Source organism: Triturus cristatus, chromosome 3_1 (assembly GCF_964204655.1).
Source record: "Triturus cristatus chromosome 3_1, aTriCri1.1, whole genome shotgun sequence".
In the NCBI taxonomy this organism is placed as follows: domain Eukaryota; kingdom Metazoa; phylum Chordata; class Amphibia; order Caudata; family Salamandridae; genus Triturus; species Triturus cristatus.
This window is the reverse complement of record NC_140583.1, coordinates 1,059,461,512-1,059,479,396: the sequence shown is the minus strand read 5'-3', so window position 1 is coordinate 1,059,479,396 and position 17,885 is coordinate 1,059,461,512. Positions and strand designations below refer to the sequence as shown.

At 45.6% G+C, this 17,885-nt stretch overlaps 1 protein-coding gene across 1 annotated transcript in view; it reads right to left on the bottom strand.

Moving 5' to 3' along the window:
• KMT2A (lysine methyltransferase 2A) overlaps positions 1–17,885 on the bottom strand; it is a 1,466,550-nt gene that overhangs the window by 178,144 nt on the left and 1,270,521 nt on the right. Inside the window, exon 27 of the mRNA XM_085645838.1 lies at positions 10,352–14,687. Coding sequence (XP_085501964.1) covers positions 10,352–14,687 — 4,336 coding nt within the window. The remainder of the gene's footprint in view (positions 1–10,351; positions 14,688–17,885) is intronic.

Sequence of the window (17,885 nt, the reverse complement as noted above, 5' to 3'; positions counted from 1 at the left end):
TCCCATTGGGCAAAAGTAGCCCGAGCAAACATGCAGGACATGTTTAGGGACCGAACACCCGAGCTGGTGGACGCAAAGACATTGCGGCCACATGACTCCAACCACCTAGACTCCTGAGTGGGAGGAAGCAACGGAGGAGGAGAGGAAGAAAGCGCTGCCTGGACCACAAGTCCTTGAGCCCTAGAATGGAGGGACAAACAGGCAGGGTCATCTGGAGCCAGGCGATGACGATGTGCAATAGCTCGACCCACGGGGTCCCCCGGTGAGGGCCTGGCCAAAGTTCCCAGAAGGACATCATGTAATGATCCACCAAAAGGCAACAAGGGCTACACGTCCACTGTGCCCTGGTAGAGAAGAGCGAAAAAAGGGTCCGAAAGCAGGGAGACATCTGCAAGATATCCACAGCCCTGCGAACCGCCCTCGCAAACGCTGCACTAGCCTCCGTGGCTGTCCGAGGCAGTGACAGCTGCAGGCTAATCTGTCCACCAAACAGAGGCTCTGTAGAATGACGAGTCGGCCAGTGCCCCATGGGAAAGAACCCTCTGGGGTCATGTCCTCTACCAACAGCGGAACAGCTGGGGACAGAACCGGCATCAACCGTCGTTGAAACGGCGTCTGATCGACATCGACGACACCGGAAGACGACTTGTCCACCTGGCGTCGACTCGACCTCCACCGAGTCGGGAATCTGCCGGGAGGAACGACATCAACTCAGAGTCGAGATCCGCGCTGCAGCCGCATCCAGCGATGATGCAGGGAGCCCCATAGGGCTGTGCGAAGGCACTGCAGGAGGGCCAGAGGTCATTATGGGATGCCCCTCCGGGCTGTGTCCCGACGTCGCAACGACTCCAGAACATGAGTCAAGGCACTCTGTCAGCGCTGAGGGCAAACCCACCGGCGAACCCCCGACCTGAGTCCTCACCCCCCCCCCACTGTGGAGCCCGAAGGCACGCCAGGGAGAGGGGGTGACCAAAAAATGGCCTGCAGGGCCCTGGAATAGGCAGGAAATGGTGGGTAGGCGGGGGTAGACTCCTGAGGGCCCGTGTCCGGTGAAGAACGGGAGCAGCAGGCCCAGACGCCATGCTTCTGCGAGGTCGACGACCTCTGTGACTTTTACCGGTGCTTACCAGAGGCAGGCGATCGACAGTCACGACACCGAAACCTGTCCTGAAAAGGAAACTCAGCGTGGGATGAAGAACTGCACCGCCTGGACCCCTCCGCTGGAGACAGAGGCCGGCGCTGCGAGGATTCGGACCGGGACAACCGGGCGGAGATCAACTTCATCTGTCATTCCCGCAGGGACTTGGGTTTCAGCTGCCGGCAGTCGTCTCCCTCCGTGGAGTCGTGGTGCTCACCCAAGCACCACATACAGATCTTGTGTGGATCAGTCGCCAGTATGAGCCGCGCACAGGTCTCACACGACTTGAAGCCCGAAGGCATCGACGCACTGTTCCGGACGCAAAAAGGCATAGAGAAGGCCTGAAAACCACAACAGGCCAGAGGAACTGCTTCTCCTGGATCTGCGTTGGGACACGGAAAAGAAGAAAACTGATGTCAACGCACCAGGGGAGGGGGATGGGTGACTTATATGGATCCTTTGACGTCACTTCCGTGGACGTCAGGATGGAGCCGGAGCGACGCCGTCCCCCGGCGCACAGAGGTACTGCTGGGGAAAACATTTTCCGGATCCATGATGATGCCTGGGTATTTTCTAAGTTAAGGAATCTGCAGCTAGATGTCTCTATCAGATGAGTATTTTTGACTGCAATTCAGAGCGAAAGGATGTTGCCCTTAACCACCCTTGACGTCTTAGAACAGCCGCACCAGCTAGTTGATGAAAGCCTCTAGTGGCTATATCCATAGCGCAGTTTATGATTTTGGCCGCTGTGCGTTCTCCCTCTGCAAGGACCTTATTAAATTACTCCTTATTCTCTTCTGGAATAAAGTCTCTCATGGTTCCTATATCGAACCACATTTGTCAATCGTAGCGGCCCAGAATGGCTAATGCATTAGACGCTCTGATAGATATTGCGGACATTGAGGAAAATCTTTTCCCAATGAATTCCAAACAGCGCCCCTCTTTATCAGGAGGTGATGTGATGGGATTGGATGTATTTTTCGATCTCCTCTGGGCTGCCTAGGAAATCACAGAGTCCGGTTTGGGGTGACCTGTGAGACATGCAGGGGAATCCTCAGTACCCTGTATTTCTTGTCAAGCCTTGGTAGTACCGGCACCACAGAAGTTGGTATCTTCATTACTTTAATACCTTCCTGCCTGATATAATCTATGATAGGTATTGACCTGATTGCTATCTTTATGACTCTAAAGAACAATCAAGAAAGTCAATCGGATTGTTTGACAAATGTGGGCAGGTGAAATCTGTCCGTAGCTCTGTCTATTAGGTTATGAAAACCTCCAATATCCTCCGGAGGGGAACCCGAAGGAGGAGGAGGAAGAAGGGACAGTGTCGTTACCACATAGTCATCCCATTTATCCGTAGGCGGAGGAGGATCATGAATTTGTCCATCTTCAGGTACTTTCTCAGACGTGGTTAGGTCCTCCCTAAGAGGTAGAGGGATTCTAAAGCGTGGCGTGGCAGGAGGCGGCGCTGGTGGTGTCAGCGGAGCCACAGGTGGAGGTGGCGGCACTGTAACATGTTCCTCTTGAGGACGAAATCTTTTTGCAGTCTGCCAGCATGGCTTGTAAGTCTTGAATTAGAGATGAAGGCAGTTGAGCAGTTTCTTATCTCAGCTGTTCATAATATCTGAACTGGTGATACTGTGTATGAAGAACTGAATATTGCTGCTAGTACTGTTCACCATCATAATAGTCCTCATCCTCTTCCTGACACTTCACATTTAGTTCGGAAGGACTAAGAGCCGTCCCAAAGGGACCATCATCATCAGATTCCTCTGCGTTTAGCAGGGAGCGTAGTCAACGGGCCTGTCGACGACACTGGAATTTTTATCACTGGCATAATCATCGTCGAGGTCGTCGAAGGTGGAGTCGTCGTCGACAGAGGAATTGTCGTTGATGATGGAGTGGTCGTCGACGTTGGAATTTTCGTTGACGATGGAGTCTTGGTCGACGATGAAATCTTAGTCGACGTCGGGGTCTTCGTCAAAGGACTACTCGTTGTCAATAAAGGTAATGCCGACGGTATAGGGCTTTCTATACGCGCCAAAGTAGTCCGCGCCATCGACGGTTTCGACGACGAGAGAGTAGTCGGAGTCGCTGAAGTAACAGGTGTCGATGGTGAGACTAACGCCGATGAGGATTTGTGGCTAGAATGACCTGAAGATTCATGTTTTTCCTTAGAAGTCCCAGAAGAATAAGGGGAACTTATCTCTGAGGAGACCTTTGGCTCTTTCTCCTTTTCCCAAGATTCTCTGGTCAGATGATTCTTTGGGCAGATGAGAGGTTTTAGGATGTTTTCCTGTTCTCCTCAGGCTGACCCTCAGGCGACCTGGGCCTCTTTTAAAATTATGATGAAGTGTCCCTCTCCTCATCTGAAGACGCCCCATGCTGCTTCTTCTTCAGCCACAATAAAAGCCTGCCCTCTATGTCTCTAAGGAGTCTTAGCTGAAAAGGTGTGGCAGATTTTACATTGTTTTGCCTCATGATGGGGATAGAGGCAATAGATTCAATCCTTATGGGCATCATCAATATGCACCCTGTTATTACCGCAGGATTTACAAAGTCTAAATAGTCCCTTCTTATCAGACATTTGTCTATAAAGCAAGGAATGTAACTTATCTGAGACATTTGTTGAGGAACTGAGCAGAGCTCAGGGAGACTCCCTTTACACATGACATGCAGTGAAAATCCGAGGGATTCAGCCTCTCCTGGGAACGTTCTAGAGGGTGCTGGTTACTGATTGGTTGTGTTTAAGTTTGGTCCTTTTTTTTTTTTAAGAAAAGGAGGTAGACTATTAAATGCATGGTTGCCACCATGGTAGCCTATGCAAATTTTAAATTACTGCTATTTTTATATATATCACCGTGAGACTCCCACTTCGACGACGGGGAATGATTCAAGCATGTGAATCTATGAAAGATACCCCCAATACTGGCTAATGAGTAAAGAGTTTGAATTATTCTCAGACACTGGTTATTACTCTTAACTGTATTCCAGTCCATTTTTTTTTTTAGGTTAACTGTGCCGGTACAGACAGGGTCCAACCATATACAAATCCGCTTTGACCTGCCTCAATCTGAATAGATCTACTAATTTGTGTTCCCCTTGAACAACATCATCAACCCCAGAATGGTTTCTCCAGCTGGGACTTATCACTGAGGTGCAGCTTGAGTTTTATGATACACCAAGCATAGGACCAATGTCTGGGTATACCCTTTGCACAGTAAGCAATGGCAAAGCCAACCAACAGGGCTTTATTGTGGTGACCAATGTAAAAACAGGAATTAACAAATGTGCACAAACTATTTGTATCTCGACATTAGGCATCCGCCTATGCCTCTTTTTTATTTTGAATCCCAACCACGTGGTGATATGCAGCAGCTTACACAATGGCATGCCACAAACAGTTTATGCATATTTGTGTGAGCCCAAGTTTGCGTACATTAGCACATAATATCCTGAGTACTGGGGCACTTACACCAACCAAGGCTTTCACTTCATCCAGCCGGACACCACCGCCTTGGAAGCCTTCCTGCACGACCAGGGACTTCAGGACCAACGAGACCCACGACCGGAGTGGCCCTGCGGTCTTGTTTTTCCCTCCTCTACTGTTGACCAACCACTGTGAGAGCCTCAATTGGCCAGCCTGCCAGGCACATCTGCACCCGAGCCCCACATCTCAGGTTCAGTCGGACTTGACCCAAAGTCCCCCACTGCAGCCTCTTTGTTTCGGGTCCCCTTGACTTTACCTGTGTAGCGCTCGAGGCCACCATCCTGAGCAGCACCTCTGCACCCGGACACACCAGGTCAGTTCAAAGGAAAATGCTGGTGGTACTTTGGACCCCTAGCACCTTAAGTCCCAAAGGTCACCCCTGAACTCTGACTGCAAGTACCCGTTTGATATGCGTGTTTTTCCTCCCATAGGAAAATATTGTAACATCCGATTCTCATACCTCAAAAACTTTTATTCTAATATTTTACTCTTCTTTTAAATTCAATATCTCCAAAAGTATCTAAGTTAATCGAAAGATCTTGGAGTCTAAATTCATATAAAAATCTACTTTAGTTTTTTATAAAATGGTCTCAGATTTATTATTGAGTGTGTGAACCATTTTTATTGACTGTATGTGTACAACAAATGCTTAACACTCCTCTATGATAAGCAGTAACTGCTCGACCACACTAGCATAAATAGAGCACTTGGGAATATTAAAGCAAGCTCTGTAAACTAAGTAAGGCTCATCTGGACTTTTTGCATGGTGTACCCTTACTTTTGGCACACTACATAAAAAGCCAGCTTCCAACACACTTCCCTTCTGGCACATAATGCCAAAAGCTCAAGGAAATAGATACATCATTTAGCAACATTTGTGACATGCAAATCTAATCAGCTAATCTTAATCCAGTTACCATTCGTGCCCAATCATCTCTCAGCACAAATGAAGAGCATGTGTTAATGCTGACGAAGATCAGGGACAGACCTACATATGGTGGGGTTTAACTCTCCTCATACAGGTGTTTCCTTCAGAAATATACTGGTGGTAGTTTCAGAAATATATCTTTCTCTACTGAAAGGTTTGTGCCTTCGAAACCCCCTAGACCAAGCACAGTTGTGCTTAACTGGTTACAGTGACCTTCTCCTTCAGGGGCAGTGCCTGTGTTGAGTATGGCTATCGGCCTGCACCACAGCCCTCCTAAACAAGCATTTGCAATGCAATAGGTCTTGCATTTGCAAGGAGTTTGAGCTATTGGCATTGTAAGTGACAATGCCTCTTATTGATGTGTTTTGAAAACCTGCACGCGGTGCGTAGGCACACACTTTGTACTTATAGTCGTGGCTTATGAGAAGCAAGGCTGGCAGTAACTGCGCCTCTTTTACTGCCAGCCTTGCTTGTAATAAGCAAAGACTAAGTACAAAGTGCGTGTTTATGCATTGCTTGCAGGTTTTCAAAACACATAAATAAAAGGCATTCTCAATTCTCATTTACAATGCCAATAGGTCAAACTCTTGCGAATGTGAGACCAATTGCATTGCAAATTCTTGTTAGAAAAATGTGCATGTGTGATAAGAGAGAGATCCGATGGCTAAAGTGAGCAGCCCCATCTCCCCTTGGGGCACCCAAAACACCTATGTATACAAACACAAATATATATACATCTTATTTATAAGATAAGCTAACGTTAGCTTATGGAAGACCAAACAAGTCTAGTGTTTCTTTCTGGAGACAGATAACGGCGGCTGCAAGGGGGTGAAGGCTCTGCACTGCCCGAGTACAAGAGAGACTTTTTGAACACGTTGCTTATAGAACAGACACCCTTACAAAAATCAACTGCAATGCTGGCTACAGAAAGCAGAACCTCATTAGGTAGCACTGCTTTCCGCCCTGTACCCCAAATCCCCTTTTACTTGTGTTGCTGAAAAAGGCACGAGTTCTAGCTAGTACATTTTTCAAAGCGCTCTTTTGGTCACAAATTGAAATCACTGTGCAAGGCAAAAGGATGGTGTATAAAAATGGGGGCTCACATTAAGACAATGAGGCCCTAAAGATTGGACTAGATAAGGATGATTCATAAGTTCCTTTAATTTTTCACTCAATGTCAGTCCCGAAGCCTTTTCAGAGCATTTACACAGTGAACGCTCAGTTGTCTCGATGACAACTGCAATTTCTGTAGTGGTGTATCGATGTACATGGCTTTTCAGTCCCGGGCAAACAGCTGCCCTGACACACGAACAGCCACATCCATGCTTTGCAGCTGATGTGGCACCCAATCAAGAAACACAGCTTGTGCAATATTTGATTAAACTGTGCCGAGCTACCCAGGTTGAAGGAAACGGCTTCAGTGAGGGCTTAAGCACCATTATTTCAGATGGAAAAAAACTACGATTTGGGCGAGCCGCACACAAACGCGTGGCCGACATTAGAAAGAAGGATAAAAAACAGCGGCCGTCATTGTTGCTAAGTTGGAGTGTCGTGCTGCGGTGCTTTCTACATGTGGTGCCTGCTGTGGAAAAAAAAACGCAGCCGCCATTGTTTGCATTACGCCCATGTTGTGCATATGGAAGCGGGCGCCGTGCTTAAACATTAAGCACGAGGACGGGGCGATGAGGAGCAGACAGTAGAGAGTTGAAAAGCGGTTCCCTGCAGTAAAGCATGTACTGCGTGCAATAGGAGAAATTCATTTAAAAAAAATAGTGCTCATAGCCTGTAAATAAAACACGCTGAGTAACAACACACATAAAAGGGGAAATCCTTATTGTGGGTTACAAAAGGGCAAAGGGAGGTACTAATGAGGGACTAAGCCCATTCATGCATCAAAAGCACCCATTTAGAAAGGACAGCAATAGGAGCCAACTGAAAAGATGCGTGGAGTATCAAGTTCATACTTGAATACAGCATGTCTCAAAGAGACAGGCCAAGCGCTACCTAGGCGAGACCTAAAAACACACTGACTGTGATATCAGCTTGATTCTATTGTCAAAACGTCAGTAGCAGCTGCTACCATAAGTGTGTTGTGGGGTGGCAGGAAGGAAGCACCCCGGCACACAGGCTCCCCAGAGCCAATCACAAAGCTGCAATGCAGGCTGGAACAGGGAGCCTGTGTATGTTCCTCAACAGGCTGTGTAATGCAGACTGGTAGGAACATGCAAAGTGTGCATTAACTGTTAGGGCGTCCCAAGAGGGCTGGTCAAACAGTTCATGAGCACTTAGGGAGAGCACACCACTCCTCCCCTGGGCAGCCCCGCCCACCACTGACTGCAATAGGGAAAATAAACTGACAACTATAGATTATTTTCATTTTATTTTTCCTTTTGAGCAGTGGGACAACGCTCCTCTGCCTTAGCAGAGGAGGCAACCCTGCAAAACGTGTCCCTGTATTCGCATCCCTACTTAACATCTATCAAGCACATCGTAAACTGGAATTTTCTATTCCATTTCGGCACAGTTCGAGCACAATATAGTAAAACAACATTAGATATAATGTTACTTTTCCATGCACACTTCGTGAACAATAAATATTTCTGCCTACGTGCAGGATACCATAACACTTTAAAAAAGAAAAAAACGATGTTTAAAAATACAGTTTATCAAACACATTTTCTTCTTTTGTCTTTCTTTTAATCAAACGTTACTGAAATGTTAGGAAGAATAATTTAGAGGCAATTGAATTCTACATCTTCCGATACCCCTTTAAAATATTATAGTCCATGGTCACAAGAGCAGTACAGCTTCACTGACAGCAAACCTGCACAACACACAAACTGCTTCCTTTGATGAAAACAAAAGCCTCACAAAAATATTACTGGGTGTAAGCACATCCTAATTTACACCAGATTATGTGCAAAATACTATAAGGCAGACTAAAAATGAACTAATATACGAAGAACAAAGCCAAGTGTCAGGGTCCTAATTCCACAGAAGAGAAATATGAAAATATCAATCAGCTATCAAAACAGAACCTCTAGGGATAGAAAGCTAGTGATGCCTGCTTGAAGTGAGATAGTGCAGTTTTGCACTATGCTGTCTTGCTACCCACTTCCATTCCTGCTTTCTCTAGAAATTAACAATTACAGGAGCTCAAGAGACTGTCACTGGTAAATATCTGTGTTTGCATGCAGCTATCTAGGAAAAAACGGTCATTAGAAGGTCACATGTTTGAAAATTCTAGTCAAGTTGTGTGTATTAGCAGAGGTATTCACTATTTGAATTCAGATCCCCTAATGGAAAACAAAAGGGTTTGAATGTGGAGAGAAGGCCAGTACTTTGATAAAATATTTTATGTTTAAAGAGCATGGGCCTAGCCACAGACACAAAAAAGACACTTCACAGGTGAATTAAGTAAGTTAGCGTAAGTCGAGGGAGAATATATTTAATGTAGATTCAGCAAAATCCAAATACATTTAATGATTTTATTCCTAAACACAATTGCAACCCCAAAGGATAAAAGAGCACTGTACCTATTCAATGTAATCAACGAAGTACAAAGGAAGAAGACCAAATTAAATTACAATAAAAAACAAAAGACACAAGCGCTCTTATTTCAGGTTTGGTGAAAGTCTGCAAACTTACTTAATAACCACTCTCACGAATTACCTAAGTTCATCAAATGTGGCCCACTAATAATGAGTTTGGACTGCGTTAGGCTTTCCACTGAGATATTCAGTGGCACGTGAATAGATACACCGGTCTAACTCCATCAGGGAACCATGTCATAAAAAAGTACTCAGGTTAATCCTTTTGAAACTCAAAAAGCCTTTAGGTTAGCATGTTGGTCTTTCTTGAGATTAAGCCAAGAGAATGCCACTAATCAACTGAACTATGAATCGGAAATAAATCCACCTGCAGCTCAAATCCTCAACTGACTATTCACAAGACAGACATCCAATTAAAGTATTACTATCATCATCAAGCTCTACAGGTAACCTCACCCTCATGAAAGTTCCCAGATTTTATTTTACCAGTTGAGCAGGCCAGTCTCAAAGTTACAGGGACCAAGGCAACAGATAACCTTTCCCTTTAACACCGGATAAACCTATCATCATCCAAAATTCAGCAGTGCTTTTGAGCTCTGGCTCTTCTCACAATCATATCCCAGTTACGCCTTAAAATGGCATAGTTGGCGCATTTCCCACACTCTACTTAGTGCAAAGAAGTGTATGGCCTGGGCTAGTGACTTATATTAAATTTCAGCGCGCTTATCTTTTGCAAGTTGCAATAAAGAAGGACTGCACAATTAAGATGGGAAGTTCGATCTAAACAAACAGTTTTTGTTATAGGGAAATGTTTATCAGCAAAAGCTACACATTTTTAAAGTGTGAAAAAGTTAATAAGCCCCTTGGCTGCAGTATGTTTGACTTGACAAATAATGCTTGTTCTTGCTTCTGAACTCTGTGCATTACAAATATATACATGTTTCTTTTACAGCAATGCTTCTATGGGCAACGGTTTACGAATTATCTATTTAAAGAGCTCAACCTTCTAACATTTTAATAATATTTGGCACGTCTTACATCCATAAGAGAATAAGACAGGCGGGAGCAAAAGTAGGTGCAAAAGTACTCAAGATATCATGGTGAGAAATGCTTTGGACTGGCTAATGAGGCAACGGCATCAATAAGTAGAAACAAAGACGGAGTAAGAGAAAGTAGGAAAGAACAAGAGAGAGGGGCCACCTTAATAGCCAAAAGGGTAAGCTCCAAAAGACTTCTCTTACCCTGAAACGGTGATGAAGGAAGAGAACTTGGCATCTGCATCTGGAATATGCACTTCTGATGGGGTAGTCCTTGCATGCTGAGTTTTGTGCTTCTTCCCATTCCCCTTGTCCAAGGTCGGCTGAATTCGCTTCATTATCAGCTTGGGTTTAGAGGGGCACACAATAGAGCTACTTGCAGACTGCTGCCCTGAGGACGGTGATCCACCTGGGGAGGCGGAGCTGGCGTGCATCACAGACAACATTTTATGGGAGTCAATAACAGTGCTGCTTGGAACATCTGCTGAGTGTGGAAACCTTGATATCTGCCCTGGAGATGTGCTAGTGGGGTCAAGACTGGAGGCAATCATGCCCATTTTACCAGCGTGTATCTGCGTTATATGCTGGTGAAGCTGATAGGGACCTTCATGGCTGGAGGTCGATTGAGTAACTGTCAAACCAACAGCTTGTGCTGAAGGCAAAACACAAAGGCTTGAGGTAGCTGTCAGTGCTCCTGTGCTCGGGCTATGGGCCGTGCCGAGTTGGGTAAACATACTGGATCCAGGTGGCAGAGTCATGTGCTGCTCCTGAAGTTCAACGCTTTGCTGGCTGGCTTTGATTAACAAATTACCGATGGACCCCAGTTCTGATGCGCCTAGTAGTCCAGGGCTTGTTAACGTCACAGAACTTTGACCCAAAACATGTCCAGGAACAGGTCCTCCGCATGCAGTTGCTGTTGTAGCTTGCACTGACACTACATTCAGTACAGAAGAACTGGAAGACAGTACAGGCAGTGATCCTCCTGCAAGCTGGCCCACTTCAGGTGTGATGATACCTGGCGGCGTAGCAGCAGAAGCCCCACCACTCTGTGGGAGCAGAGGTTGTTGTTCAAAATACATGACTCCAGTTTTCGCTCTCTTAATGATATTGGGCACTGTTCTGTGAGAGGCAGAAGTACCCAGTGTTCCCAAATCGATCAAACTTGGGTGGGCGGGTATCCCCCCTGAATGTGGGGTAGGAGTAAGATTAATTAAGGTCATGTTCGGAACCATATCTGAAGTGGTCATGGTAGAGGCAGATCCAGAGGGTGCCAGTTTTTTATTCTTTCTCGCATGGCTCCGAGACATTAGCCTTTTCTTGCTCAGATTTGGAGTTGGAGCTGTAGTGGAAACTCCCTGATCAGTCCTTTGACTAGCTTCAGATACAAGGTTTTGGGAATCAGGAGCAGGCTGGACTCCAATGAGCAGACCAGAAGTGGGACTACCAATGTTTGTAGCAAAACCACCCTGAGTAGCAGTTGAGAACGAATGTAAATGAGGGTGGTGGGACATAGGAAGCAACCCTTTGCTTGTAGGGGGAAATAAGTTTTGAGATGGAGGCATGCCTGTATTCAACCCAGTAGTTAACGCAAGTCCAGCTCCTACTTGGCTCAGCACTGAAGGGCCAGCTTCCAGGACGTTTCCAGCAGAACAAGCGGGAGTCAGTTGAATTTTTTGGGTGATGCCATTTGGAAGAAAAACATAAAAGGGCTGCATATTTTGGTTGACAACAAGAAGTTTCTCTGTGGATTTGACATGAGGTGGAGGGGTCTGATTGTTTGCATTTGAAATCTGAGAAGGACCAGGGCTTTCTGAGGAGTTTGTAACATAGTTTGAATTTTGGAGTGCTCCAGTAGGAGACACTGGCACCTGTAAGCTGGGGGTAGTTGTGTTCCTGGTCAAATCCTGGGAAGCTGTTTGCACTGGTTCTGTTTGTTCGCATGGGGAACTGGCGATGTGTTCTGCATCAATATGACTGGCAATAAAATGGACAGGTGTCACTTGGCCTTCTGGTGTAGAATCTACTCCAGGACTTTGTAGCGAAGTCTCCCCCTCGCTGGACACAATAGATTTCTCTGTAACACTTACTCTTTTCTCTCCAGACTCTGCCGAAGACAAGGCCAGTATGGATCCCTCTCCAGATGGGGGCATCTGTGACTCTGAGATGACAGCCAGCCTGTTATGGCTCTGGCTTGGCATGGAAGGGCTGCGAGTTGTTAAAACTGAAAGATCGGAGGGAAGCTCCAGGGGCAGCTCAAACTGCTCCTCTGCAGACACAGAAGATGATACACCACTGTCCCCTGGTTCAGATGTCGGCAGTTGTTGAGAAAACACTTCAAACAGTCCAATATCCTTTCCTCTGTTATTGTCAAGACCCAAGCCTTCACTCAGCGTAAGGAGTTCTGAAGATGACGATTCTGGGCTTTCGCCCAAAGCCTGCATTGAAGGAGTATTCTTCAGAACAAAGTCCATAATGTCTGAAGGAAGAATGTTTCCGTAGTCATCACTGTTATTGTTGTCTGAATCTGATTTGAGAAGCTCGGTGCTGTAGGTGTCCAGAAGATTTTTATCTGAAGGCGCACTAGTCTGACTTCGGCGATTTGAGTCTAAAGAACTCAACTGAACTTCCAAGGACTCCTGGTTTTGTGTTTTTACTCGACTCACTGAATGACAGTTTTCGATTTTCGATTCCAGCTGTTTGGGGGCAGTAGAGTCCTTGGTCACATGAACCTTTTCGCCAGCCTCGCCTCGCTGCTCGAGTTTCAAGGTGCCTGTGCCGTTTTCTTTACTGCCTCTTTTTGTTCCTTGATTAACTTTGCCAGTTATGATCGTTAGGCTGGTGTCACTTTCCGCTCCATCATCCACACCGTCCAGCTGAGGAATTTTCGGAACTTCACACTGCTCCTCTTCACGGAACAAGGTATGTGAGCGAAGCCTTTCTTCTGCAGTGGTAGAAATGACGGTACGAGTGAAGTTGTAGTAATACAGGTCCTCTTCATCGGAGGATGTGCTTAGGTCATCAGCTCCATCTACCTGGCCTTCAGCTGATCTCTTTCCCCTTTTCTTACCAGTCGAATTGCTGAAGAATGGAATATCCTCCTCCCCATAGGATCTCACACCATACAATGGAGTTAACCCATAAAACATATTGGACCTCGCACGAGCACTGCGCCGTGGATACCTCCTTTTGAAGGAGCCATCTTCCTGGCCTTTACTACTGTCTTGAAGCATGTTGTGTTCTTGGGCAGGACGATTTTTATAAGTATTGCTGGCTTGAGGCTCCTGAGCATCATTTGAGCTAACCTGGCCCACAGTGTCTTCTGAATGACTTTCAGATGACGGAGACAGGTGGGTTATGTTGGCAGGTTCTCTCCTGGAGGACGGAGACCCTGTGGTGTGTACGATAGTTGGGCTTCTGGATTGGTTGTCCTGATCCATCTTCAGAGGTAATAAAGTGACCTTCATTGTCCGTTTCTTAGATTCCGGTGACCCTTTAGAACTTACCTCAGCCTTCACAGCTTGACTCTTTGATCCAACTTCTATTTCCTGAACATGCTCTCCTGCTTTTTCTGTAGCAATACTGGCACTAGAGCTTTGATTTGTCATTTGAGATGTTAAATTCTCATCACCATGCCTGCTATGAAGACTTTCTCCATCCTCTGTTGCTGCGAACGGTCCGGAACTGCTGCCAGGTTTGCTGTAATGTTGCTCTCTTACCCTTTCCTTCAGTGGTTTCTTCGTCTTCTGCCGCTTGTCTCTAATGAAAGATATACCCTCTCTGTTACCTGTGAGTGGTGCATGGCCCTCAGTTTTTGCAGCTGCATTTGGCTGTGTTTTGTCAGCAGACGATGAATCTTTACATTGCTCATTCTCTTTCTTTGCATCAGAGAAGCGCAATGGTGCAAAAGGCAATGTATCTTTTGAATTAAAAGAAGCCGAAGCAGAGTCTACACAGGTTCCTGTTTTACAGACACTGGGGTCGGTGGTGACCAAGGAAAATGGTGGAGCAGGAGTTTTACCAGTCAAGTTAGCAGAGGAAAGATCAGATGTATTCACACTAGATGCCTTGGTCTTTTCTGATTTAATAGGGAGACAGCTTGGGGCCACTGTCAGAGCACAAGAATATGTGGTTTCCATGCACTTTAAAGTGTCCAAAGAGCCAGCTTTACTTGCACACACCATGGCTGTTTTTGAGTTGTTTGATGAGATTGAACTGCTCTGCCCTACAATTCTGGGGATTGCTGAAAGAAGTGTTCCTGGAAGGTTCACTGTGCTTTTCACATTTATCAAATCGTCAGATGAGACTGTGATTGCAGGCACCACAGGTACACTCTGTTTCAAAGAAATAGCAGCTGCTGATGATGATTCACTTTGCTTCAATGGTGCACTTTCAGCCCAGTTAGGGGGGATCGCTCGCTGCTTGGGCTGCTGCGGTAAAGTGGAGGAGGCACTGTGTCTCCTGGAGCCGATGCTTCGAAGTCCAGAAGACAGTAGAGGGTCACCTACAGTCACAATCTCATGGGTAATAGACGTATGGCTGCCTAAGGGAAGACAAGTGATAGAAAAAGAAGAAAGTAAAAGTTGTGGAACATAAAAAATCAAATTAAATCACAAAAATCAAACAGACAGTAGTAAAGCCCTACAAAGCTTTCCTATCAGTGCTGCATATCAATCTTCTCATCAGTTGAGACACTAACACAAGTGAATTACGAGAGTATAACTATAGTAGCTGAATGCTGTGGTGGCTTTTGTACCAGTGGGCATAAGAAAATATTACCTACATGTAACTACAACTTGAATATTCCCCATAATCAGGCTCGTAGTCAATATTAACACTGCAGTGCATACATACACTTACATAAAATTGAAACAGCCATAGACTATATTTAGTCAGTCCACCTTATTAAGTGAGGAAGTCTAGCCAATGAGATGGCGTGACTTATATCCCCAGCTTCCCACAAAGGCACAAACTTTCAGATTTGCAAAGCTTTTCAAAATAAATAATTAGTAGTCTCATGAATTGAGGGGAGGTCGCACGTGAATCTATGAAAGATACCAACACTACAGAACTCTAGTTACAGTTAAATAACTTCTTCTCCAACAATGTATCTTTGATAAATTCACATGCTTGAATAACTATTACCAAAGGAGAAAAATTACACGTGTGAAAGGCAGAAATGAGGCTTATCTTTACTGAACAGGTTATGGTGCACCAAATGTTCAACTGCTGTTTCGGACCTTGAAGTAAGGTAGAGGCAGTAGGGCTTTTTGAGCGTCTGCAGTTGGGCTGTTACAAATTTTCTTCAGCGGATCTCCTGCAGAAATCGGTACTATGGCTGTTGTAAAGATGAGAACGCCGTTCTTTCAGGTAAGATTTATTTTAGTCAGCAGGACAAATGCATCTCCTCACAACACAAAAAAACAACTGCACAAACCCTTCCATTCCAGAATTCTCATACCACAACCTTCTGAAGCTGATGCTAGAAGAATGAACAGAATAATCTAACAGCGGTCAGGCCTTTGGTGGGAATGATCCCTTATTTTGTATCCTAGAGGAATACCTGGTTTCACATACCGCCATCCACTTGGCAATATTTTCCTCTGAAAGAGGACAGCTTTTTATTAGAATGGCCAAAAGAAATGAAGGGTGGTTGTTAGCTCCCAGGAGGAAGGTCTCTGACCAACAGAGAAAAGGTGCAAAACAGTCCTCTCATACCATATTTCACCATTATCATGGAAAATAAAGAATGAGAAGTAATTAAATGATTGCTTGATGTCAGTGCCAATATTGTCCTTCGGGGTGCATGAGATCTGGGACCGTGGAAACAAGTCCAAAGCAGATGGCAAAAACAAACCCAAGCAATCTGTGAATGGTGGATTTCAGGAACAGTATCACAAATCATCCCCAAAACAAACTCCTCAATAGAAGAAAAAACTTGCAACCACCAGGCCCAAAACTAGATAGGAGGTGTGTTCACAGCATGTGAGTCTACAGCTGTGCATGCTGCAAACATTTACAGAAAAGTAACACATTTCCTTTTGAGCTTGAAACTCTTCTAGATCGAATTGTAGTGCATAATTCCGCCATCTAGTGGTTGGATCTAGAACTGTATTGTTGGCATGTCCTTGGGTGGTCATTATGACTTGGACAGCAACAGTAAGTAGACACCTCAGTATGTGACTAGTTTTAGAGTTTTTTGCAAAAACATTTTTATTTTGCATCTACTTCTCTTCTTCACTTGGAAGTGGTAGAGTCATATATGAATCCAGAATAATCTCATATTTACAGGTAACATTTGTAGAGTGACATCTCTGCTCTAGTCATATGCTGTGCTCTAGCCAAAGTAGAAGAAGACGACGACGACTTAGCTCTGGTGGAATGAGCTCTAATACCTTCAGGCGGTTCCTTCTTGGCGAAGCAGCTCTTGAAGCACAAGATGATCCACCTGGAGTGTGTTCACTTGTGGACAGCCTTGCCTTTCATTCATCCAATGTAGCTCAAAAAGAGCTGATCGTCCAGTCTCAGATCCTTGGTTCTGTCTAGATGGAAGCGGACAGCACTCTCAAGATCCAGACGATGAAGTCTCTCCTGCTCCTTGGAAGGGTGAGGGGGATGACAGAAGGTAGGTAAGGTAATGGATTGCCCTAGATGGAAAGGAGTAATCACCTTAGGCAGGAAAGCAGCTCTGGTCCTGAGAACCATCTTTTCAGCAGGAATGGTTAAAAATGGAGGTTTAGAACTAAGAGCCTGAAGCTCACTTACCCTCGTGGCTGAGGTAATAGCGATCAGAAAGACCGTTTTGAAAGAAAGAAGCCTCAGCGGGCAACTATGAAGAGGCTCAAACAGAGAACCCATTAGGAAAGTGAGTACAACATTTAAATCCCACTGAGGCATAACAAAGGGACTAGGAGGAAACCTATTGGTGAGGCTCTTAATGAACCTCATAACAATGGGAGACTTAAATAAAGACGGCTGGTCCGGCAAACAGAGGACAGCCGACAAGGCTGACAAATATCCCTTTACAGTGGCCACAGCACAACCCTGCTGAGCCAAAGAAAGATAAAAACTTAACATATCAGGCAAACGGGCCTTCAAAGGATCAATTGACCTCTTTCCACACCATTTCACAAATTTGGACCACCTGGAGGAATAAACAGATTTGGTGGAGTGTCTCCTGGATGATAAAATAACATCCACCACATCCGGTGGGAGAGAGAAAGAACTCAGGTTGCCCCGTTCAATCTCCAGGCATGAAGGTGCAGGGTCTGGAGGTGGGGGTGTAGAACCTGCCCCTGCAACTGCGGTAGGAGGGCTGCCCTGAGAGGGAGACGGAGCGGAGGATGCGAGGAGAGGTGAAGTAGATCTGTGTACCACACCCTTCTTGGCCAATCCGGGGTGATCAATATGGCTTGGGTGCGGTCTTGGCAAATCTTCCTCAGAACCCGAGGAATCAAGGGTATGGGGAGAAACGCGTAAAGGAGCTGCGAACCCCATTCCAAATGAAACGCGTCCCCAAACACTCCCCGCATCAGAAACTGGAGACTGCAGAACGACGGGCAGTTTGCGTTCCTGTGAGTGGCAAATAGGCCCAACCGAGGAAACCTCCACATCTTGAAGATGTGATGGACCACCTCTGGATGAAGCCGCCACTCGTGATCAGCCAAGAAACGACGAATGAGACTGTCTGCACGAACATTTAGCACTTTTGCCAGATGATTTGCCACCACACAAATCTAAT